General features: G+C 40.8%; 1 protein-coding gene across 2 annotated transcripts in view; it reads left to right on the forward strand.

Annotated features, from left to right (window-relative positions):
* The window catches only part of PRKCA (protein kinase C alpha), a 159,998-nt gene extending 136,613 nt beyond the window's left edge, over nt 1-23,385 (forward strand). For both annotated transcript variants that reach the window (XM_037405067.1, XM_037405077.1), the window contains 8 exons: nt 759-932; nt 3,828-3,919; nt 5,539-5,601; nt 6,093-6,231; nt 12,349-12,429; nt 13,872-13,979; nt 16,415-16,555; nt 20,568-23,385. In XM_037405067.1, coding sequence (XP_037260964.1) covers nt 759-932; nt 3,828-3,919; nt 5,539-5,601; nt 6,093-6,231; nt 12,349-12,429; nt 13,872-13,979; nt 16,415-16,555; nt 20,568-20,732 — 963 coding nt within the window. In that variant the 3' untranslated portion in view covers nt 20,733-23,385. The remainder of the gene's footprint in view (nt 1-758; nt 933-3,827; nt 3,920-5,538; nt 5,602-6,092; nt 6,232-12,348; nt 12,430-13,871; nt 13,980-16,414; nt 16,556-20,567) is intronic.
* The last annotated feature ends 1,224 nt before the right edge of the window (nt 23,386-24,609 follow it).

Genomic DNA, 24,609 nt, shown 5'->3' on the forward strand with positions numbered 1-24,609 from the left:
TTTTGGTTTGGGTTTTTTTTTTCTTTTTTGTCTTTTATTTTTCTTGAGGAAGAATGCATGACTAATTCTCCAAGAAGCCAATTCCAGAGCCAAAAGGCTGTGCATTTTGGAGGGAGGATTTCTCAACATGGAGTAGGGTGATTCCCTAAGGACTAGCAGGCTTCAGTCACATTTGGCAGTTTTTCTTGAAAAAAAATTTTAAAAGCCCTCGAACTGTTGGTCAGGATGTAAGAAACAGTTGGTGACTTTTAGATCCTCACTTCCCGGCAGTTTCAAGGAAGTGAAATCTACTTTTCTGGCTTTACTACCTAGGTCATTCTGCCAGTTCTGGAAGTCACCAGCATCAGTAGGGCTGAATATATAGGGAAAAACTAGGAGTAGCATATATATATGTATATTTGAAACCTCTTAGTCGAAAGAAGGGGTTGCTATTTTTCTGTCTGTTTGAACAACCACTTACGTGCTCAAGTACCCTTTACTGAAGTGTCCCCCAGGACTTAACATTTGAGCAACCCTTTGGCAGCGTGCCTGTGATTAACCAGAGGGGTTTGGCACAGGCTTTGTCTGCAATGACTGGTACAGCTCGTTGCAGTGGGTGAGTAATGATGATATTTTTGGAGTTTTGATCAAGTTAGTCTATACCAATAAAAAAAAAAAAAAAAGCTGGATTGCCATCTATACAAATCTTGGGGCGTATGAGTCACCTTCCCTCCTTGGCAGCTAGGAATATTTTCACCCTGTTGTTTCTCTTTGCGCAGGTGATGCTGGCAGACAGGAAGGGGACAGAGGAGCTCTATGCAATAAAAATACTGAAAAAAGATGTGGTGATTCAGGATGATGATGTTGAATGTACAATGGTTGAAAAACGAGTCCTGGCATTGCAAGATAAACCACCATTCCTGACACAGCTTCACTCTTGTTTCCAAACAGTTGTACGTGAGCTCTGTCTTTCTTGTCACCTGGATGTTTTCCATATGGTCATGGATTTTATCCATTCCATGATATGTATTATCATGCAACGTATATATCATAGCTTCTGTGCATAGGAGATGGTAAAGAAGGAGATACCGCATGTAATTACCGCTAGTATTTTTAATATAAAACCTAGGTTTAAAGATTTTTCTTCATACAGTAATTCAAGCAGAGCAGTGTGACAATTCATAAATTTAATAACGTGTGCTTTGCTGCGTCAGAGCCTTAAGCCCAGATCCCCAAACGTTCCTAAATGCTTTTAAGGATCTGAGGATAGTACATGAAAAGTCTCAGTGGCTGTTACTGTATCATGAGGTGATTAGTCCTCAGTCAATGTTGATGAACTTAATTTAGTTTTCTGGCACCCCTTGGCACAGAGGAAAGCGTTGAGGGGTTTTTTTTAATTCTTATAAATACGTGAAGTGGCGTTTCCCCATCACGTTGCAAAACCTTTCCCAGGGACAGCCTGTGGGATGGCAGCACCGTGCCGGTCGCTTGGATGGCCTGGAAAGCTGCGTGGCAGGCAGCTGGCCTGGGTTTCGAGCGGCCATGGATACACCCTGGGGCTAGCGGCCTGGCTCCAGGTGTCCCGAGCTGGCTACAGGTATTTATTCACAAGAAACTGAGGCCCTTCCTGCCTCGCCTGGTAGCCGTCTTACAGCTAAGGCCTTGAACTGTGCCCCAGGGCTGGATTGTTACCTAACGCAGCGATGAAAGGACATACCTTGGTTTTCCACTCGACTATTCTATATCTTTTACCTCTTACACTGTTGATGGGTTTTAATCTAAAAAGAAGTGAACAACCAAGCAGCCGGTAGTTTGCAGTAATAACATCGCAACATTCCACAAACAAGCCACGTCACCCTTTTAGCATCTCACAGCATCATTCCCTGTGGTGTTAGAGGCATTTTCAAACTCCAATTAACGTCTGCCAGTCTCTGACAGAAAATGGACTGAATGCAACAGATCTGCAGACATAATTAATCACAAGAAAATGTGAATCTGGGAACTATTACATTTGGTAATTTTTGCTTTCTAAAATGTATTTCCTACCTCTACTTATAATATGAAGATGGTTGTAATAAGGTAAGAGATGTCCTAGTAGAAATAGTATTCTAGCTCCCTTTCATTCTTTATCTTTAGATAACTTCATTAGTAGCCAAAAAGCTTAGTCTCATCAGTAAATGAAAAAAACACTTTGTTTAATCTTATCTTTTGAGCAAGTACGTTTTAAATGTAAAATCTTAAAAGTACAAATGTCTAGTATTTTCTAGTTAAGGGGAATGAAAGAAAAAAATTGAGGGTTTTTAGTATTTACATTAACTTTTTATTTTTTTAATCATGTACAAAAGCAGTGGAGCTGCATAAAGGCCCAGATAAATCATTAACAGCTTTGCCTTTGCCTAATCTACTTAATGTTTTCCAAAGCATTGAGTAGTTTGTGCTTGGTGCTATGAAATATTCTGTGGGATTAATATTAGCTACAAAAATGAGAAATTGTATAAAGAGAAGAAAAGGCATAGACTGTATGACCATAGGAAAAATTACTAAATTTTGGTTAGTGCTTTTAGATGCAGGCTGCTATTGCCATGGATTTTACAATAAAGACAATTCATATAAAAATCTAAATTTTATAAATCCGTTCTGGCTAATTAAGCATTTTGCCCATGGCTGGTCTGTTGAGCCCAGCTTAGGAAATCACAGATTTTAAAGGTATGTTAATGTTTGAAATCTTAGTTATTGGATGATTGGAGACTTTCAATCAGTGCTGAAGGAAAGAGACTGAACCAGAGCATCTTAGTAACGAGTCTCTTTCTCATCAGAGTATTGGGTAGGAACTTTTGTACAGATACTTCAGGATAATGTTTCTGTCCAAAATATCTAAAGGAAAATCAGAGGAAGCCAAAAATATTTCTTCCATAACGGGGAGGAAGACTTTTAATGCATCTTGTACACTGTCTGGGTCATGTTGTAATGGCAGGTAGTAAGCTTGCCATGATATTGTCCACCAGAATTGTTAATGTTAGGTGGTCAAAATCTTCCACCCTAAGTCAAAGGTGTCTGTAGAGTGTAATCAACGTATTCTTACTGAAGTCACTTGGAAAAGCCCAGTCTTAGTCCTCTAAAAACTGGGAGACAGACCCACTCTTTTAAGTCTTATTGTCTGAAGGTCACTGAGTGGGAAAATACTTCTTTTGAGTGCACTCAAATATGTTACGGTCACGTTTGCTTTGAGACAGCTGGATCTGGCCTTTAAATACCCTCACTGTGCAGGAAAACTCTCCCTCCAAAACAGTATTGCCATCTCCCGCTAGCTGAAATGTGTGCCTACAAGAAGTTAATTTAGTGTCACATGTAAAAGTTCCAGATACTTTTGTAAACCCTACAATTGTTTTTCTTCTTGCCTTCTTTTAATAATAATAAAAAAATATATTTATTTAATACCTGCCATCTTCCAAAGGAAAATTTATTAGGGAGGATTAGAAATGGTCTCAAAACAAGAATTTTCAACCATCTCCAATTTTCTTTTTAGAATTTATTTTTTTTTTAGAGAAATAGATTTTTCAGACAGAACTATATGTGGACAATTGTGGGAACCATTGTAGACAAATAATATATGAAATAACATCACTAAAATTAGTAAACGTAGGCAGATCTCATCAGTCATTTACTCTTGCCCGTTTTACAAAACATTCCACTTCCATTTCCTGATCTATAAATTTTGCCAGAATGTACAACCAGTCCTAATAATCTTAAAAGCTTTATAATAACATATTCGTGACTTTTTTGCTGATCAATGCATATCTAATATTTTCTCTAATGTATTTGTGTGCATTTTTAATACTTTACCCTAGGACCGCCTGTATTTCGTTATGGAGTATGTGAATGGTGGTGATCTCATGTATCACATTCAGCAAGTAGGAAAATTTAAGGAGCCACAAGCAGTGTGAGTGTTCGTGTTTATGTATTTAAATCATGTCATCATCTGAATTTTACTGTCTTCTTCCCAGGTTCAGTATGAAGTCCAGACTGGTGGGTTTTGAGTGTGTTTTTCTAAGGCCCCCAAAACCTGAAGTTTATGTCAAATATGTTGGTGGCACACATAGACCAAAGGTAGCTGTGCCTTTTTGTTCAAAAACACAGCACAAACAAAGGCATGCAATGTCTGCTTTAAAAGTGACAAGAATTTAAACAAGGCAACAGGAAATTAAAGATGTTACTTGGTATTCTGGTGTTTTTAGCACTGAATATAAAAAAAAAAAAAGTGGTTAGAACATTTCAGTCTGAATTAATGTTACAGGGAAAGGCAATACAAATAGGGTCAGCATTGCAATATAAATTACAGTTTATACGAGATAAATTCAGTGCATAGCTTATAAGAATTTCTGTGATCCTAGTTTTTTATAGAAGTTTTATTTGTGACGAGTTAATAAATTATTAGAAGTTGCTGATATACATGGTCCCTTTCAGGTAATTGTACATCTGACATATCAGTGAGCAGCTGATAATGAACTGTAGCATCTTCAAATGTGACTAGATCCATCAGTAACATTTTAGTCATGCTTATAACATCTCGTCATCATTTATTAGTGTTTCATAAATCATTTACCAACGAAACTTTAAAATCAAGTGTGACCAACTGTTCTAAGAATTCAGCTGAAATAATTTCTCATTTCGTTTTAAGTAATCAGGGCTTGTTTGAATAAGAGGCTTTCTAAATAGAAGCATTTGAGATATAAAACAAGATTTCAACAACTCGCTGAATATAAACTAGATGGTGGCAGATCATCCCTGACTCCCAGCTAATGTAACTTGCCAACACCCATTGAAAACTATGGTGCTTTATGACAGCTTACGCCTGTAGAGCATCTTCCAGCACACACGTTCCCAAACACCTCTGATCAAGTGTCAGAGCTGAGCCTTCCTCTCCCTTGTGCTGGCCTAAAAAATTAACCTCATCTTTAAATAATCCTCTTGCCTATATTTTGCACAGTTCCACAGCACCTGGATTCAACCATCCATCGATATTATGTATCTTTTAACTACATTCGGCAATTATATTTTATATGGTAATAATTTTAATTAGCTGTATGTAATGCATCCATTAACAGCCTGTATAAAGGAATACTATTTCTACAAATTATTTCATACCATGCGAATTGCAGTGTAAATTGAGCAGCATCCTGAACTCAGCATTGATATGTGAATAGAGATAATGACCTTTGCCGGCAGTTAGATCAGTGCAGCAAAATGCTGTGCCCCAGCTGCACCATTTTTTTGTGGTCTAGGGAGACATTTTCAATTTATTTTTTTTTTTTAATTCTGCATTATTTTATCATCAAATACTCAAAATGTGTATGTTAAAGTCCGGTTGACATAAGGTGTCTTATGTCATCTGCCTGTAATATATATTCTTATACTTTAATATACATATACACACACTATATATTATATACTTAATATGCTATTATACAATCTTTCCTTACCATGATGCATTTCCAAAATATTTTGTCTGAAGGAAATCATGAGGCAGTAAGAAATCTGTTGGGTTTTTTTTTCATACAGGTTCTATGCAGCTGAGATCTCAGTTGGGTTATTCTTTCTCCATAACAGAGGGATTATTTATAGGTGAGTATAATCTGACATAAGTAATTTCTGAACTGTTTTTAAAATCCCAAAAGGATCGGTTTCTTTAATGTTTCAGGGCATTTTTAAAACATTTTCTAAAAAGCAGTCACTGTGGCGTTCTTTTTGTTGTGAGCTTTCCCGACTTCTGTGCTCTGCCCAACTCAAATGAAAACTCTTGACGATGTAAAACACTATCTTGTGCATTCCTGTGGGATGCTTAATACTTGTATACGTTCTGAAGTCTCGGTGTGAGTGTGTTCATGGTCATGTACAGCTATTTCTCCATTAATTGTCCCGTTTCAGGACTTGTGGTCATTCTTACGTGTCCACAGTGAGGTGCCCAGCTCCCTGCAGGCTGTGGACTGCTGTCCCTGTGCACCCCTGTCCCCTCCGCCCCCAGCTGCAGATATTCCTCACCTAACCTCACAAGTAGCTAAGTTGGCCCTAGTTGATCCTAAACATTAACATTAAATTACTGTGATTCTTCATAGAGATCTGAAATTAGATAACGTGATGTTGGATTCAGAAGGACACATTAAAATTGCTGATTTTGGAATGTGCAAAGAACACATGTTAGATGGAGTAACAACCAGGACCTTCTGTGGCACTCCAGACTACATTGCACCAGAGGTAACTCCCTACCGTTTCATGAACCTTTCGGTCTCTCAGATGAAAATTGTCCCTACACAAATTTCACACCACCAATCTGGATGGCTGTAACTCTGGATACTCGGTGGATGGTACCATTTATACTCCTGCAGGTATTTTGAATAACTTGGTGAATCCATACGGTATTATCAGTAAGGCTTCACTATTTGACAAAATATCTAGTTGATAGAAAACCTAACTTTTCAAGTCATCTCTGCTTCCGATTTCGATCATACTAGCAAAAGACTGAAAAGCAGGATCACCACCTTATGGTTTTAAATTTGTAGCCTGGAAATGTTACTATGCTAAACTTTGTGCTTCAATTTGTGAAGCCATAGAGAGTTCATGGGTGTTGCTGAGGTTGTCAATGAGGTCAGCAAACATTTTATTGGGAGCAAACATAGCTTCATTAATGTATTTCTTCCTAGGTTCACACAGGTGCCAAAATATATAGATTTAAAGGATTGTTTGGCATTTTCAGGAAATCACAGATCCCTCATTGATTTTTGGGAAGGGACTCACAAGGTCTTGAAGCTTTTCGCTGACCTCCCTGCAAAACTATTGTAGTCTTTTCCAAGCCATGTCCTACAAATGGTACACAGGTGTCGGGAGTTCTTCATCTCAGGAAAGCTCCAGTCATTGAAAGCCTGAACAAAGCTGTAAGATCAGGGCTTGAATGGAGCTGACATCATAAATCCATAATTTGCCTAGGCTTTGCTGTGACCTGGTGACACCTATGCTGCGTCCGAGCCACTGAAAATCACACACAAACATGAATCTAACTGCAGAGGGTCTAAAATGGAAATCTGATCATGAGAAACACTGTTCTACTTTAAAGCACTGTGATAAATGCAAGCTTAGAGTTAAGATTTTTAGTCTGGATATGATTTATATTTCAATAGTTTAGGTATAAAACACTAAAAAAGAGCACATGTGGTGATTTGGAGTTGATTCAAATATATGAGTATTGAAATCTGGTATTTGTGCATACTGAGCTTTCAGGAGTCTTGATTTGTTTGGCTGCAAATTCAGTACAAGAGGCTGTATCCTGATCCAAGATTTTTCACTCTGCTTTTCGCTGAGTGCTGGGCAAGAGGCAGCTCTGGCTGGAACGTTTCTGGCTGTAATTGAATGTTTGTTGGAATATGGGTGATTTATACATGGACAAGTAAATTAGTGTCTAAGGTGAATTTTGTCGTCTCTGTGAAATTGGAATGAAAAGTAGTTTGTTTTTTTTTCCCAGTTCCTAATTCGTGCTTTTCAGATTGAAATATTGTGTATTATGAAAGCTTGTTTTTCCACAAATTGCTGTTGCTTGCAGCAGGGTATCGGAACAACCAGAGCAGTATTTCATTTTCTTCTGTCAAAACATAAGTGAAGCCAATATTACAAATTAAAAAGTGTCCTTTCTGTGGCAATAGTCTTGTGCCAGTTAATACCAAAGAATGTGATTTCAGTGCCAAAATGCTCAATATGGGTCAGTGCTGGCATGATTTATTTCACTTTATTTGGAAATCTCATATAAAGAAATAAACCTTTTACCAAAACATTCAGTAACTGGGAGGAAATTAGTCTTTCTATTATCTCACAAACAGATATTTATTTATTTATTTTAGTTGGCTGATGTTCTCTTTATTGTGACTGACAAATTGCTAACTGTGTCTGTGGTAAACTTCAAAGTTAGGTTCATGATTTCCTTGCAAGAGCATTTCAGCACGTTTCCGTGGGCTAAAATTTATAAATTTATAATAGATTATAATGAGGATGCATGTACACAGTACCATTCCCTGCTGGGTGGCGATAAATGAGCTAAATCTAAATAAACTGTGGAAGGTACCTAGGGTAGAGCAGTCCTGCGAGTGTGCTGTGCTCAGACAGAAAACGAGCTCTTTTCATCACTTCTGGGAAAATAACGTCGTGACTGTAGTGCAGGAGCCCACGGTGCCTCGACACGAGCGACCCACAGGCAGAGAGAACATGGCTGGAAGGACCGAACAGGGGCATCTCGACTGGCTTCACATGTATGGTCTCCAGGCAGAAAAGCAGGGAAATGTGGTGCTGCATTCAGCAAAGCAGACCTGCACACTTTGGTGTACTATAAAATAATGCTTTTTTATTATTTTAAGCATTTGTTTTTACTTAGGTGTATAATGCACTGAAATTAATATTCTTATCCTGTGCAATCTGAGAAATGCACAGAGGTTAAACTGGTAGAATCCCAGGTCTGATCTCTTCTGTCAGGCAGGAAGTGGTTATCCGGTAAAGAATTTTTATTGATGTGCTGAACTTAAATATTTATGGTCAGAGTGTTAAAATAGCTGTGAAATCAATTAATACTTTGTATTTCCTTGACCAGTCAAGAGAGACAGGAGGAGATGGATGTCAAGAGGATTAGCAGGGAGGGATTCTGCCAGCACAGCTGCCCCTGGTGCGGTCCTGAACCCCACCATCAGCATCCCTGCAGCAGCTAGAGCACCGATGTTCATTTTGAGAAGAATTTAAATTAGAAACTCCATTTCCCTTCTCCTCCATCTAATAGCCTCAAAACCTTAAGTTCCAACCTTGCGCTGGCCAAGGTTATGGAGGCTAATAGGTATTACAAAGGTTTGGAAAGTGTGTATTTGACTGTTTCCTGTGATAGTAATATTTATTTCTTTTAATAACTGAGTTTTAACTTTTCCAGTAGACATAAGATACGTTCACGAAAAACTTTCTCTTGCCCCTGGGATATAATCTTTGCATCCCAACTGGCTACCAGCTGCAATGATCTAAACATTCCTACAAATTGCTGGTATTAATCTCAGTGTCCTGGTCTTAACTGTGCCTTCCTTGAAGGCAAAAGGTGGGGGGGAGGTGGAGTGGGGTGGGGGTGGGTGGGTTGGAGAAGAAAGGAAGGGAAAAAGCAGTAATCAGCATTCCTCTGCCAATTTGGCTTGGTGAGAGAAGTTCTTCCTGAGCTCTCAAATCCACAGAACCTGAAAAGGCAGAGCTGAAAATGCAGAGCTCTTAAAATAGAGTAATAGATAGGTAAAATGAGACGTTTGAAATGCAAAAGGAGATTAAAAAGGCAATCATTTAAATTAATGATGGGGAATTGAGGGGAAGGGAAGGGTCCTAGCAACTTTCCGCTCCTCCCTGGCCAGTAGGAAGCAGAGATCGTAGCTGGAGGAGGTCCAGGTCTTCATTTCCAGGCACATGAGCTCCCTCGCCGCTCTGTGGATCTGCTGTGCACACTGCGGGGAAGCAGGAGGGCCGGTGAATACAGCCCTCTTTGTTCTAAAAGGTACCAGAATATGTACGTGTGGATGGGATTATTTTGGCAGCTGCTGTGAGACAGCCAGGGATGGCTTTGAGCACAGCAGCTGTAGGTAATACATGAGGAGGAGGAGGGAGCTACTGAAAATACAGCATTGAGAACTTGCTGACTTTGTACCAATGCATGTTTGACTGTATATTGAAAACTCATCTGCTTCCTCCCACGTGTAATTCCTTCCTTGAAGTGAGCCATCTTTCCTCTCGTTTACATTGTCCAATTAATGCCTTGAATAGCTCCCAATATGATGAGTATAACCACCAGTTTCCGTACATGACATGCAGTTGGTGAAAGAACATGACATATTGCTTTTTTTGTGTTTCATTTGTATCATATCCTTATCAGGATTAAGCTGGTGATTCAAATTGGGTGCATTTAATTAAGATTAAATGAAAAAAACCTTCCAGTGTCCAGCAGCAGACCAGTGCCACCTTTTCCTACTTTGTGGTAGGTTCAAGGAAACAAGTGTTTTCATTGCATTTTCAGTGGGATTTTTCTGCCGTGGGACCTTTCCAGTCTTGATGTCTGTATTTATTTCTCGAGTCCCTCTCTTTCATCATGTAACCGGTTCGGGCAAGGGAGGTGTGTGCCAGCTCAGAGGGGGCACTGGCCTGTTCATCGGATGCTTCTGCTGATGTTGACATGTGGCATCAAATAGGACAAAAATTTTAGTGACTTTGACCATATGTTAGATTAAATGCAGGAGCTTTTTTCATGTTAATTCTGTCTCTCTTGATGATTCTGCCTGATATTCTCTCACAAAGGCAGATTTAATTGCGGCAGATTACATTTGCTGATGAGAATGCTATTTAGAGAACAACCAAATCTTGACTCACCTCTTGCTGGATAAACAAACAGCGTCATTGAGTCCGTGCTTCGTTACATCTTTCATTTGATGACATTGCCTCGCCATATTTCAAAGATTTCCTCTCCTCAATAATCCCATCAAAGGCTTTCACAGTAGGGAAAGGAGCAGCCTGTGGCCTCCTGGACAGACCTGACTGCCAGGCTGAGAACCATGACAACACAGCAGCATTTTCTCTCCCACTGCTACAGATCCATCGTTTTCTCGTTTGCTAATTGAAATAAACTGTTCCTACCAAAATCACCTACATGAAGCGCAGTTACTGTACAAAATGTTCTGCCCTTATATATTAGTGAGCTGAAAAGTACCCCTTTTTATTGATAAAAAAAAAATACTTTTTTCTATAAGGCAAGGAGAGATTGTCAGGGCAGGGTTGAGGATGGTGAGGTTTTATCATTTTCTGTGTGTAAACACTGGTATTTTTTCTGGATAAAATTTTGGAAGTGTTTGGTCTTCCAAGAAGCAACATCAATTCCAGTGGCCCTCTGGGAACTTACTGGTGGTAGAAATTAGAGAGGAAGTAACCAAATACATCAACTACTATAATATGAAATGAATGTCCCAAATACGTCTTTTAAAGCCCATATTGCTACTAAAAGGCAACACATAAAGATTGCCTTTATGCAGGACCTTCCAGCTGAGAATCTTATTACCTCTGGTTGGGCAATGTATTTCAAAGTGGGATTGATTTTGAAATCCGTTGCATAGAAACATTGCAGTAATTTTTAATTCATGCGCTGCTGTTATCCCAGGGAAGAACATATATTCACACAGAGACGATAATTTTGTTTAGTAGCCAGGCTGTCCTGCTTTATTGAGTGGTGACTCACAGTTTTTCTGAGAAACTGCCGAACTTCTCTTTCAGGCAACTAAAAAATCTAGGATATGTGATGTGTACTTGTCTTAGCAATGTGTTTCACAAAGAATAAAAACACATGCAGAGAAGAAAAGAATTGCAAGCCCATCTCGAGTAATGCCTGCCTCGGTTCTCTGCTTGTTCAGTGGAGCGGTGGCGCTGGGGCTGGAGGCTCTGACGCTGCCGTCCCCAAGGTAGATGGGCAGTGGCTGGGACCACCTGCATCCCCTCACGCCTCAGAACATCCCTTCCCAGCTCTTTAGCGAGAGATCTGAGAGGAGAACGTCTGCACTTCAGAACTCCTCTATAGCATGCCCAAATGCATCTCTTAAATAAATTAACACTGATCTCTGAAGAGGCCTCAATTAAAGAAAATGACGCACGAGGGGACCTGTGTGCTGTTGGCACTTGCAGCCTTCCGTTGTGTCAGCCCTCAATTTGTGTTTCTATGTGAGTCAGATGCCAACCCAGAGGATGCAAACTACTTGACATTTCCACTGGGATGAGCAGCAGAAACCCCTTTCTTTTTGGTGTCACTGGCATCTAGCTTCATATGGAGTATCTTCATCATGCAACTTAGAAAAACAGAACCGAGCTTTTCAGCGGTTTGCCCTTTTCTTAAATTTTCATTCCTTTTACAGTGGAACAAAAATATAAATATTGAAATGAAAAGCTTAATTATTGATAGTCTGTAAGTTAAGTGAGTGTCATGATTTCAAGCTTCGACAGGAATGGAGGGATAACATTTTTGCCTTGTCTCCTACGCTGTGCTGCAGTACCTCCTCCTTTGCCTTCAAACGTGCATCCCAAGGTCTCCTAAGAGCCGCATTTCCCAAGATATCAGAGCACCAAAAGATGCAGGCAGATTTAGACTAACATTTGCAAAACAACACAACTCCCGCTAAAACCAGTGATTAACGGGAGTGAGGATTACGGGATTGGCTTTCTGGGCTTTTTCAAGGAAATAAGTTCATCTCTGTATATCGCTATTTATCTAATATGTCACCAGGTGTCAGTTAACATAGGGGTGGGGTTTTTTGTTTGTTTTTTTTCGTGATTGTACAGATTATTGCTTACCAGCCCTACGGGAAGTCTGTGGATTGGTGGGCGTACGGAGTGCTGCTCTATGAGATGTTAGCTGGCCAGGTAAGAGCCACCCTCCCGTGTGCGCTGTGACCTCCTCCCGCCTCGCCACACAACGCTCTGTTTCAAGGCTTCCTGAAGGGTTAGGCCATTAGAAGACAAGAGTGGGGCCTTTCGTACTGCTATTATCTCCTTGTACACTTGAGTGACTCGACTGAGAATGTATTTAGGCTTGAAGGTCTTTATATTGCGCCCACATAATCAAGCACTGCCTTTGAATATGGCTTCTTTGTACTGTAATAATGTTATAAACAGCCACCTCAAAATTGAATGGGAGACACTTGAGCCAGAAAATGCATGTCAAATGGCAGAAATACCATTTAGTAGTTTGAAACCGGAGGGAAACATAATAAGAGTGTGTATATGCCCCGCATTGCAGTTAAGTCACAAGAATACAGTTTTTGTGTGGTTTGTCCTAGGGGGTAAAGTACAGGGCTTGCCACTTGAAATATGCTCCATTACAGACCCCTTATTCTGGACAGCTAATGAGATGCTGCTCTCTAAGTCACTCAAGTAGAAAAGCAACCCTGTTCTGCAGTAAATGGCAGATAACTACCACCTGTAAGGAATTCTATTAGTCTTGTGTTGGAAAAGAATTCTGCAGTCGGCTTCCAATGAACGTTGGCTGAAAGGCATACATTTCCTAAGCTTAAAAGATACATTTTTAACAAATGCCTTAAATAGTTTCTCTACTAAATTCCAGGTGACGTTTTAAAAGTTTTTAAAGTGTAGCACTTGCAGTTGTTAACATTTGCAGTCTGCATTGCAAATATTAGGCATCTGAATGCCTTTGCGAAAATGAGATTTACCATTAGCTGAGCCTTGCACAGTGCCCGTGTCCTGGGGACTCACCCACAGGCACTTTTCCATCACGTACATTTAAAAATAAAATGCAGCCGTTTTTTGTGATTGTCTCCCCTTTACAGAAGCAGAGCGTACAGCCATGTTTTATAAAAAAACCTGGAGTTTAACTGGAATTAAGTGAGGAATGGATATACCTTAGCACACGGTAATTGAAAGTTACAGTCTCCAGACTTCACCCTTGAAAGTATTTTGTCTGTCTGGTATACGCTGGCTTTAAAAGCTGATTAAAGATGATCAAAAGATAATCCTGCATTTATTTCATTAACCTGGCTGCCATGCTGAGGGCAGAAATGAACATTTATCCTCGATTTCTACCTGAGACTGTTAAACGCTAAACTTCTGGGTCAGAAGATCCCCAGGCTGAGGTGCCTGGGAGGCTGCTGTGTTCCTGGGCAAGGGCTGCTGCTGTGTACCAATCCCTTTGGACATCTATGAGTGACTGCAGGCAGGTTGCTGGGCTGGATCCACCTTTCCCTGACCCAGTGTGGCCATAATATTGTCATGCCATTTCATAAAAACCAGAGAATTTTTAAAACCAAACCAAAACAATAAGTAACTTGCCTGTGATTTATTTTCAACAGCCTCCGTTTGATGGAGAAGATGAAGATGAACTTTTCCAGTCCATAATGGAGCATAATGTTTCCTATCCAAAATCACTGTCCAAAGAAGCTGTCTCCATCTGCAAGGGGGTGAGATAGATGCTTCTTTATCATTAAGTTCCTTTTTGGCAATCCTGGTGAATAACTACATTTGTCTGGCTTTGATGTGGCACTGTAGTATTTTGAAGTGCGACTTGTGTCAGGCAGTGCTAAGCTGTGTTGTCACGAAGTGCTCCTCACTTGGTGTCACTGGTAAGTATTCAACTTTTCCCACTGGGGCAGCTTGTTTTCTGGTAAGAACAAATGTCAGAATCAGTAGCTGCCAAATCCAAAGCAGGATTTATAAACAGGGTAATGGTGTGCAATACCTCTACCCGCCTTGCCTCTCAGCCCTTGGCAGCAGAGTCCCAATTTTGCAGGGTGAGGAGATTTTGCAGCTTGGATGGATACCAGATACTCCAGCAAATCCTCAGCCCAGTATGCTTCATGACAGCAGCAGAGCAAAAGAGTTAAAAAGAATCATTTTTAAATGTAGGTAAAGATGAGCTTATGTGAAAATCTTCAGCGAAAATGCAAGGAAACCGCGGGGAAATCCTGACCCTGTGGTAACCTGTCTGGCCTAAAATTGATCTGAGAGTCTAAGTTGGTTTTTTTGGGTTGGTTTTGGTTTCGTTTTTTTTTTTTTTAAGAAAAGAATAGATTTGACTTCAGGGCATTATCTCAGGAAAAGAGAATTCATTTGACTTTACTTCGACTCCGTGTGATTCCCTAGAGCACTGTCAGTCTGCAGATTTTCCAAACCGCCGTCTATAAAGCGTTATTTGATGTCTTACTTACACTGATAAAATATCGCTGCACTTAGTGTCAGTTAATTTGGTATTTACTTTCTTCCTTTCCTTTTCAACCATTTATGAAGGATTGTACATGAGCTGGATATTAATCCCTTAAGGAAAAATCAGCAAGGAAAAGAAAAGCCATTTAGAACAACAAGGTAAAAGGAAAGACCACTAGTTTTGGAGCCTGTCCCAGTGTAGATGTGCTGGCCAACAGCAACTGAACAGGATATATTCTTGTAAAGTACATGCAGATTGATGCCTTGTCGTGAGAAACATACATTCAAACAGCACAGTTTGAACTTGATTTAATTATCCTGTTTTCAGCTCTCCTGCTTGCTGCTCTTCTGCTAGGTGCTTATGCAAAGGGAGGTCAGAAAGCTAAAACTGCACTGCACCGCTAGGTTGAAGGTCACATCTCTGTGATAATAACATGTTCATTCCTCTATTAAACTAAGGAATTAAACACCTGAGCTAAGAAGTCAGTATGAGAGAGCCTCTGGACCTTGGGATCCATTGGGCAAGGTGAACATACGTGCTCACCATGCTCTTGCAATGGAGTTGGCTGCTTGATGTCTCCCACGGATGCAGAGTCGGTTGGGTTTGTTAAATGCGGTAGCTTTGGAAAGAATTAAAACTGCTGGAATCATTATTGCCCTTTTCTTATCTCACCTGCTGGTAAAGCAAGGGGTTTAGAGAAGGTAACAAAAATGAGAAAGCCGCTGTCAAGCTTGAAGAATGTGGTTCTAGCCTGGTGCACAGCTGACTTCCCAGAGCCTGCTTAGAGCCGCTTTTATTTTAGGTTCGAAATTGGAATCTGATCAACTCAACATTTGGAGGGAGACTAAAGTGGTACAGCTGAGGTTTTAAAAAGCTGCGTTGAGGTATCACTCCCAGCAGTACATTAATCATATATCATTTGTAAAAGAGCTTTAAAAAGTCCCCACAATACTGGAACTGAGGGTTAAAGGCTACATTGCTCAATTCCTTACGTACATATCAATTGAAAACATTTTGAGGAACTTGTTAATTAGGGAGCACGTTACTGTTTCCAAGTGTGTGATGCTGGTGGGTTTGGGGTGGGTTTTTTATCCCCAAGTGTGCTTAATCTATGCAACTGGGTATGGTATTGACCAAGATGTCATTAAGGATGCAAGGGAGGAAACACAGATTAGATATTTTCAGCTGGGTGCCAAGAAATTGTAGGGTCTGTAATGAGATGTCTTAAACAAGTCCAGAAAAATGGGGGGGGTGTGTGTGTGTGTGTGTGTGTACTTTGTACAGCTTTAGTATATTGGAATTTATTAAATTTCATTGATCGTTGAGATAGGGCAGAAGCTGTTCTGGAGATTTATAAGACTGAACTGAAAGACCAAAGGCAAAACTCAGGAGTTGTGAACGAATAGGATGGCAGTGTGCCCTGGGCCTCGCCTGCCCCCCCACCTCCAGCGGCCACCTCTGCCGAATGGGAAAACGTTCTCAAGTGCAACCCTTAGTTTTGCTGCTGACATGCCATCTCCAGTGACCAAACAAGAAAACTAATCTTCAAAAAATGAATCTTAGCTTTTCAGAGCAATTTTATTAGCAACTTGCGTCTTCAGGAGAGGAGCCAGAGCATTGCAATCTGGGGAAAGTCTGTCTTGCTTTCATTCCAGTGTTAAATTTAACCATTTGTTGTTCTCTTCCTAATAGCTAATGACTAAACATCCCGCAAAACGCCTTGGCTGTGGCCTTGAAGGTGAGAGAGACATCAGGGAGCACGCTTTCTTCAGGAGAATTGACTGGGAAAAACTGGAAAACAGAGAGATTCAGCCACCTTTCAAACCTAAAGTGGTGAGTGCGATGCCAAGTACTTCCCTCGCTAAATGTGTCGGCAGGCATGCCTGCTTGTGGGGTGAGATTAATGCTGGCTTGATGGTGCTGCAAATCTGGGACACTTCTAAAATAAGGCAATTTGATGATGGCAGAGCAGTCTCTAACTCTGCTAATGTTTTGGCACCTTGTGGCATAACTCAGTGTACTTTGTTCCTTGCAAAAAAAGTCGCTCAGTGCTTGGGGTCCTGACTGGATGGTCATGCACTGCGTGAGAAGTTGAGAACAGGGAAAATTGCCATAATCACATCGGCCACTTGAGACCTGTAATAAATGCAGTTCCCAACTGTCTCCTCCGAACAACATCTAAAATCCATGATTAAAGGTATCTGAATTACTGGTATTAATATTTGCTCCACAGTGGGCTACACAGCACAGGGGGCTTGTATTCCCCATCCTAGAGTGACAACTGCTGAGTTTGCAAGAATAATCCCTGGTTGATTTTTGATGTTTGTTATGGTTTGCACACATGTATCTGTAGGAATATTTCAGAAATCTGAACAACTGAAAGATGTCCTTACCGTGAGAATCGTGTGCATCATAGAATTTGAAGAGCCGCATTTGTTGATACAGAATTTCTTTCAGCATGTGCTTTGCTTGATTGACAGGCAAAGAAAGATGTTTGCACACCAGAATACAAGTTTTCAGGAACAGCTGTAAATTGTTATGTCCTAACGTTGAATCTTTCTTCTCTAACACTTTCCTTGTTTCAGCTGAGGTGTGAGCTGGCTGTAGCACTGCGGGTATTGGGTCCTTGGTCTGTACACTGATTTATTTACCAATACAGGCACGCTAGCGTGGTATCACAGACGAATGAACAGAGGGAGGCCACTATCCAGTGGCAGTGTATATTCCTCTCTTTTTGCATACAAATGACTCTTTCGCATCATCGGGAGGAGAGCTGCAGGCTGAAAGGATGCTAGGGAAGATACCCTGTCCATATGGCGCGGATTTTGCACGCAGGGAAGGGTGTAAGTAAGGAAGAGACATGCCTGGTGCTGCTGACCCCGGAGCGGTCCGGCCGACGGCGCCCTGCACCTTGTTAAAGCACATCTTGTGGGAGGTTTGCATTGCATGCTCCTTGAGGCAAATTTAAAGCTGATCATAAAGCAAGTCTGCCTTCACATCTGTGAGTTTTATTAGCTCAGAAACCGATTGCTTAGTCTCTCCTTGAAGTTAAAAGTAACACCAAAATGAAGGTACTAAAATACGGTCTGGTTCCATCCCAGCACGTTTCACGGCAGATCCTGGCTCCGGTTTAGAGCAGCTGTGCTCTATCTCCATGGTTATCATGACCTGTTTTGTTTATATAGGCTGCTATTAAAATACACCAAGTTTTATTCACATGGAGCATAACTTTCCCAGACAAAAATAATTTAAAATCCAAGCCTGATATTTACATACCCTCAGTATAACTCATTTATTTTGATTTCTGATTCTATTTATATTAGAATCATAGAATCGTTTAGGTTGGAAAAGACCTTTAAGATCATCAAGTCCAACCGTTAACCCAGCACTGCCAAGTCCACTACTGAACCGTGTCCCCAGGCACCACATCTACACATCTTTTAAACACCTCCAGGGATGGGTATTGATTCTAAAAAAGAAAAAACACACAACCTTTAATCTGTTTGAAGATATGGATGTATTTATAGGCTTTGTTTGGAGTGGGTTTTTTTCAGAAAACATTTGTAGGTGCATCTTCCCTAGAAAATGCAGTGCTGCAGGAATAATCCTGCTGCTTTTGCACACAGGCATGGTTCTCACTTGAACATGGAGCTGCAGATTTTGGGTCAGCAGCTGGTCAGTTTAAGGAATGTGTTCCCTTCCAGACCAACATTTCACAGTCTATAGGCATAAATTGATTATTTGGCAAGAAGGATGGTTTATTCCTATTTGTAAGTTTAGGAGTTCTGGGAGTCCTGTATTTTCAGTTCTGCTTTAATACTGCATTAACACTCACAATAGCAATTCTGCTCTTTCATGCAAAGATAAATACATAACTGTAGATGCAAATTTATTGATAAATTATTATATTGGCACACAAAAAATACCAGAATTTTGCATGAGTTATTTCTTGACCTCTACTAGTACAAACAATAGCGAGAGACCTAATGGAGTCAGGGACTTTGGCTTCAATGTACAGCTTATTTGAATATCTTTCATTTGCTGAAAAAGAAGAGTGGAAAAAAGAAAAACAAAAGAAAAAAGAGCATAGTTTTGTGGAAGGATGATGCATATCTATAGAACATCTTTTTAGTAAGATCTTTCTGTATAAATAGCCCTTTTGTTGCTGCTCTGAGTTGACTGTACTGCCTCTAAATAAATTTGACTGTTAATTTGGAGACACATCGACTTTCATCCCAATGATGCAGAGTTTCCCCCTTGTCAAAGTTCAGCTCTATCCATTCTTGTTCTCCAAAGATTCTGTACCAAAATGCATTGGCTTCACCGGGCACCACGGTATTCGGTGAGTGCAGAACCCCAGGTGGAAAAGCAGACTGCCTTAGCCCTTAACCCGTTGCAGTGTTCCTCTGCTTGTGTTCTCCCAAGGCTGAACAAGTGTCCAGTGCGGTCCAGTACCTGAGCGTGCGTTTTTCATCTGAAATATAAACCAACGTGTGCCCAAGGCAGCAAAAGTCCTTTGCAGCTCAGATTGGATGGTGTGTCCCAGTCCAGGACGTGCCAGGTGCTTTGCAAGAAGATTGGAAACGGTGACTGAGCTGTTTTCGAGGCAGCCAAATATCTCACCCGCGGGTTCCCTTAACGGGTCCCTCTTCAGCTGGTTTTTCCTATAAACGCACAGCTTGCTTCGTATTGTGTTAGTTCAGGAAAATCGATGTTTAATATTGGTCTATCGTACGTGCCATATTCCACCCTTTCCAAGTTATCCTCTAAGTCTGAAGATACTAGTGTGATGTAATCCACGTGTAGCTGCATTGTAGGGACGGACAGAGCACAGGATCAGGGACAACGCGAAGAAACAGTCAGCGCCTTTGTTATACAGCCACGTTGTTCGAAGATCTGTTATAGTGGATAGTTTGGGGATAAGCAGATTTACCAGTTTCCTTTAGACCTCTCCACAATCTTCAATGCCTAGTTTTCTTCAGATTGCATTTTTTCTTGTGCCCAAGCTAATTTTGTTCTGGTCCCACCTTCCACCTTTTTAACTTGCCTCTAATCATACTTCCCTGCCTTTCAAGTGTTTTCTGCATTACTCAAAACTATCCTTTCTGCAAACCTGCTTTCTTTTGTTTTCCATTCTGAATGAGTTGTGTTCAGCGTGTAGCTACATATAACCCCCGCCTCGGCTGGGCTTTGTGAGAGCACGTGGCTCTCCTCTTAGGTAAAAAAAAAAAAAAAAAAAAAAAAAAAAAGGGAAACCTGTGATAACGTGTTTTGTGATGAGGACCTGTTCCCAGGCTGCACCCCCTGCCCCAGCTCCCTCGTGCAGTCCCCAGGACTAAAGCTCCGCTGTCATTTATGAATCTACGAGAGTTTATAGGCTCTGCAATGAAGAATCAAATCATCTAAATGAATTACGTTAAGCTTTCTGCAGATTGTGAAGGAAACAGACTTAACACGAAAATTTAATTTACATCGTAAAGGTTTTGGGAAGAATGAAATGACGACAGCTAAAGTATCTCTTGCCAGTACATGTCCATAAAAATACTTTAATTTTCCTTCTGTGTCCCAGTAAGTCTAAATACTTAGGCCTCTCTACCTCATCACCTTATGCTGATGGATGGAAACTCTTCTGACTGTTTTTCCTCAGAATTCATCTATTAAAAATCCTCTGTTTGCTTGAGATTTTCTCTTAAAATAGCTAAAAAGGAAATTTTTTCTTAACTACTCATAAGAAATTAGGGAAAGTCTTGCATGTGTCCTGAAAAATCTGCAAAAAGCTAGAACTGCTGATGTCTTGCTGACTTTTTTCAGCCTTTTTTCTGTTTTTCCTTTTTTTTTCTTGCAGTGTGGCAAGGGTGCCGAAAACTTCGATAAATTCTTTACACGAGGACAGCCGGTCTTAACACCTCCGGATCAGCTGGTCATTGCTAACATAGACCAAACAGATTTTGAAGGGTTCTCTTACGTCAACCCCCAGTTCGTACACCCCCTTTTACAAAATGTAGCATGAAAAAGCAGAACAGGAACAAATCCTGCAGTGGGGAACTGTCCTTTAACCCTACAATTTTTAGGCTTTTGCCTTGTTGATTCCATTTGGGCCTGGAAACTGTAGGGTTAGAAAGTGTAAGATGGGGAAGGGCCACTTAGTCAGGGTTTTGGCTTTGCAACAGCGATGTTGTCTTAATGGGAGATAAATTAATGTCCAGTGCCCACTTATTCCTCTAGAAGTCACCCCTGACTTGTCTAAACTTCCCCAGGTTTGGTACGTTATATATTTTTTTAACTTCCCACTGTCCTTGTGCTCCCTTTTCCGCTCTGCTGGGTTAGAAATAGTCTGACACATGGTCTGAAAACAGAACCGGCTCAGATGTTTGGCCCGTCCGTGTGGATGCTGGGAGATGGAGCACTCGGCCTCGAGGGACCGCTGCTCCCTGCCCTTCCCGGTGGGTGACTTCAGGGAGACCTGCGCTAAGAGACTGGAACGGCGGCGGCACCGGGCAGGAGAGGCATTGCAAAAAAAATGTGGAAAGTAGTTGCTTTGCAAATGTGGCAGAAACATGGTGGGAGGGGGGGATGAAATCAAATTAGACCCTGAGGCTTCGTCAGGCGATCCTGTATCAGCACCAAGTTTAAACACACTTCAGCAGTGGCCAGATCTTTAGGATCTTTGCTGAGTAGCATGTGATAAACTCAAGGGTGAAATGTTGTCTTTAATAATAATAATAATAATAGTAATAATAATAGTAATAATTTTAATAATATTTTTGTGAATTTTAATCTCCATGAGATTATTCTGTGATCCAGGGTGCCATTGTTTGTTCAGTTAATTTAATTTACACCGCTTCTCAAGTTTACTCTTAACCAGTTCTAATACCAGTATTTTACTATGAAATTTGTTAACCTGGAATGTCAGACAAACTGTAATCCTTTAAATGTTATTTACATGTGTTTATTTATGGTCCGCGGTATAGGGCAGGAAACTGAAGAAAGCATTATGTATACTAAATTAACAAAAAATGCAGCCCCGAGTGACTTCCTGATTTCTCCAGAATAACTCATGAAAATCAAGTGAGATTTAGTCTTAAAATAATCAGGTTTAATTCAGAAAACTTTGGGCTGTAGAATAATCAAGCCTGAAAGAAGCAGCACCTAAAAATTGTTTTATTGATAGAATGGAATTTAATACATTTTACATACGCTTCATGCAATGAATTTTGCATGTTTAGTAATAACTCTTAATAATAAGGGTTAATAATAAGCAGATCTATATTATCGACATAATCATATCAAGCATAAGGAGTATTATAAAAATTTTATAAAACAAATTGTGCTTTATTTGTGAAAGTTCTTGTTCTGAATGACATCATTTAGATTTAGCTAAATGTTTTATTGCTGTTGTTTTGATTTTTACTTTAGGTTTTGGATATTGTTAATGGCTTAGGGTATAATCTCTTTTTTTAAAAGTAGATATACTTTTAAACAATAATTACTACCTGCAGGTTTTATACGAGGTTCAATTAGGCTTTCATTTCACGTCTGCTTATTACTTACAGAGAAGGAAATAGACTTTATTTGCAATGATGAACACTGTAATTAATGCAATCTTCTCCTCTCCTATCACTTAGATAAAAAAAAATTTTGATATTTCCTCTTACAACTTACCAGAAGATATTAATCCAAATATCAGTAAATATTTTTTGTGCATATTTTGCTTTTGTTACAGCATGTAAAATAGTACTCAGTGCTTTTTCCTTTTCTTTTTTCCTTCTGCCTTGTTACTGTTAGCAGCCACTTTTTGTCTGTCAGATGTGCATGACGATAGCAGAAGCATGATGTCTCTGTTGCTGCATGCAGACTGATTACAATTTTTCCAGCATGTAAACATATTCAAAAAGTAAGATATTTGCCATAAAAGACTTACATTTATACTAGAATCTGTAACTGGGGGGGATGGGGGGGTGGGGGGGAGGTGGGCAATCTGCTTTTAGTCATCTTTTATGACAATAAACCATGGAACCTGTGCCAAAGATTGGTAGAAAGATCCAGTCCTGCAAATTGGTAGCCAAGTGGATGGGTCTGACTGACGGGGGTGACCTGTGGTGGAGTGGGACGGTTTGGGAGTCAAACACGGCTGGGTGATGAACGGCAGCCGTGGGTGCCCCGCGGTGCCCTCAGCCATCCCTTTGGTGCCTAGGACGCGCCAGTGCCAGCAGCGCTGCGGAAGGTTTGGCTTTTGCCCAGTCGTGGTCCTTTTGCAGCCCCAGCTCCCAGCAAGGAGCATCTCCCCGGGGAGAAGTGAGCAGGCTTTCGTGGGCGACCCAAACAATTCTGAGGCACGGGGAAACCCACGGCTAACGAGGGGCATTGACCCACCAACAAGAACTCAGATTGTTGCCTAAATAAACAGAACTCAAAATTTTTAAAACATTTTAGGAGTAAAATTTTGAAACCGTTCTGTGTCAAATATGTTATCAACCATGTCCGGGAGTTCATTTTCTTCTTTGTATATTATATACTTCAAAAATTATGGTATTCACTGTAGAGCATGTGGACTAGTGCAGTAACCATGACTATTTATGTCTTTCTGAATATTATTAGCCTGCCATAGGTTAGGAGACTCGAGTATCGTGCTGTAGAAGATAATAAATTCAACAGATGACTGAGGCTCAGATTTTGAATTTTGAAGGGACTCTCCAGTAAGTCAGTCTGCCGAGAGCAGCATTACAGGTGTTTTAAGAATGTGAAGCGAAATGGAGGCTTGTGAAAAAGGAAAATACTGGGAGAAATACAAGCGCACAGGTTTGGGAAGGAAGAGAAGCGGTACGGGGGCAGGGCTGAGCCGAGCCAGAAACAGGCAGGAGGGTCCCGTGGGTTGATGCTCCCCAGCATTTCTGGTTTCCTTGGTAAAATGTGAATTGTACCGGGAGGTCCCGTTGCTGGCGCAGCTGTGACGGTCAGGGCTGTTCACACCAGAACGCGGTGTTAAAGAGCTGGTCCAACACCTTCAGAGAGCTGCTCGTTTTCTGTCTGCTTCTCATCACCCGTTGCTTGGGCACTGCCGTTTGTCCCCCAGTTTTTCTGCTGTAGACGCAGAAGTTCCTCTTGAACCTGGTTACCTCAAGTCCCTGAGCTTGCGACAGCTCGTGTCACCTTCGGTAGGTGTCTGGAACACCTACAAAAAGGAACAAGGCGGTCATGTTGAGCAGGGATTCAATGTTTGGGTGACCCCTCGCTGCTCTGCCCAATGCACTCGCGTGTGAGCACTCACGCTTGGACCAGCCCTTTAACGAGAACTCCGAGTGGCTTGCTTATTATCCAATATAATTAAAATTATATTATTATTATCAATATAAATTGAAATTTCTAATGGAGAGTAAAAACTTGAGTAACCAGCAAGCATTTTCATAGATTTTGAAATACAGATGTTATCTATATAATATTTTTCACAAATTTTGTTTTCTAGAGAACATGTATCAACAGAGGGAAAGGCATTAGAACTGCTTTTCTTTCATTTGTGTTCAACAGCAACTCTAATCTGAACGCCCACGTTATCACAAAGATTTCTAAAAGTCAAATTGCAAATCACAATACGCTGAAGCTGGGGTGGGAGTTGGAGGAGCCGTTTCCATCCCACGTGCGCTCCAGTCCCGAGGGGCTCCGGAGCAACCCCATTCCTGCCAGGAGGGGCACAGATCTGCCACACAAAACTTCCAAGCTGTTTTCAGGGGTGAAATGGGACTTTGCTGGCTTCTAGGCACATTTTTTTTGTTACTCAGGCATCTGGCTGTTTTTATCCACCTTCGAGTCACTCCAGCAGGGCGGTGGGTTTCCCGGACAGCCGCTTTGCCCGCTGGCCAGTCTCAGTGCTCTTAGCAAGGGTTGCACAT

Source organism: Falco rusticolus, chromosome 1 (assembly GCF_015220075.1).
Source record: "Falco rusticolus isolate bFalRus1 chromosome 1, bFalRus1.pri, whole genome shotgun sequence".
In the NCBI taxonomy this organism is placed as follows: domain Eukaryota; kingdom Metazoa; phylum Chordata; class Aves; order Falconiformes; family Falconidae; genus Falco; species Falco rusticolus.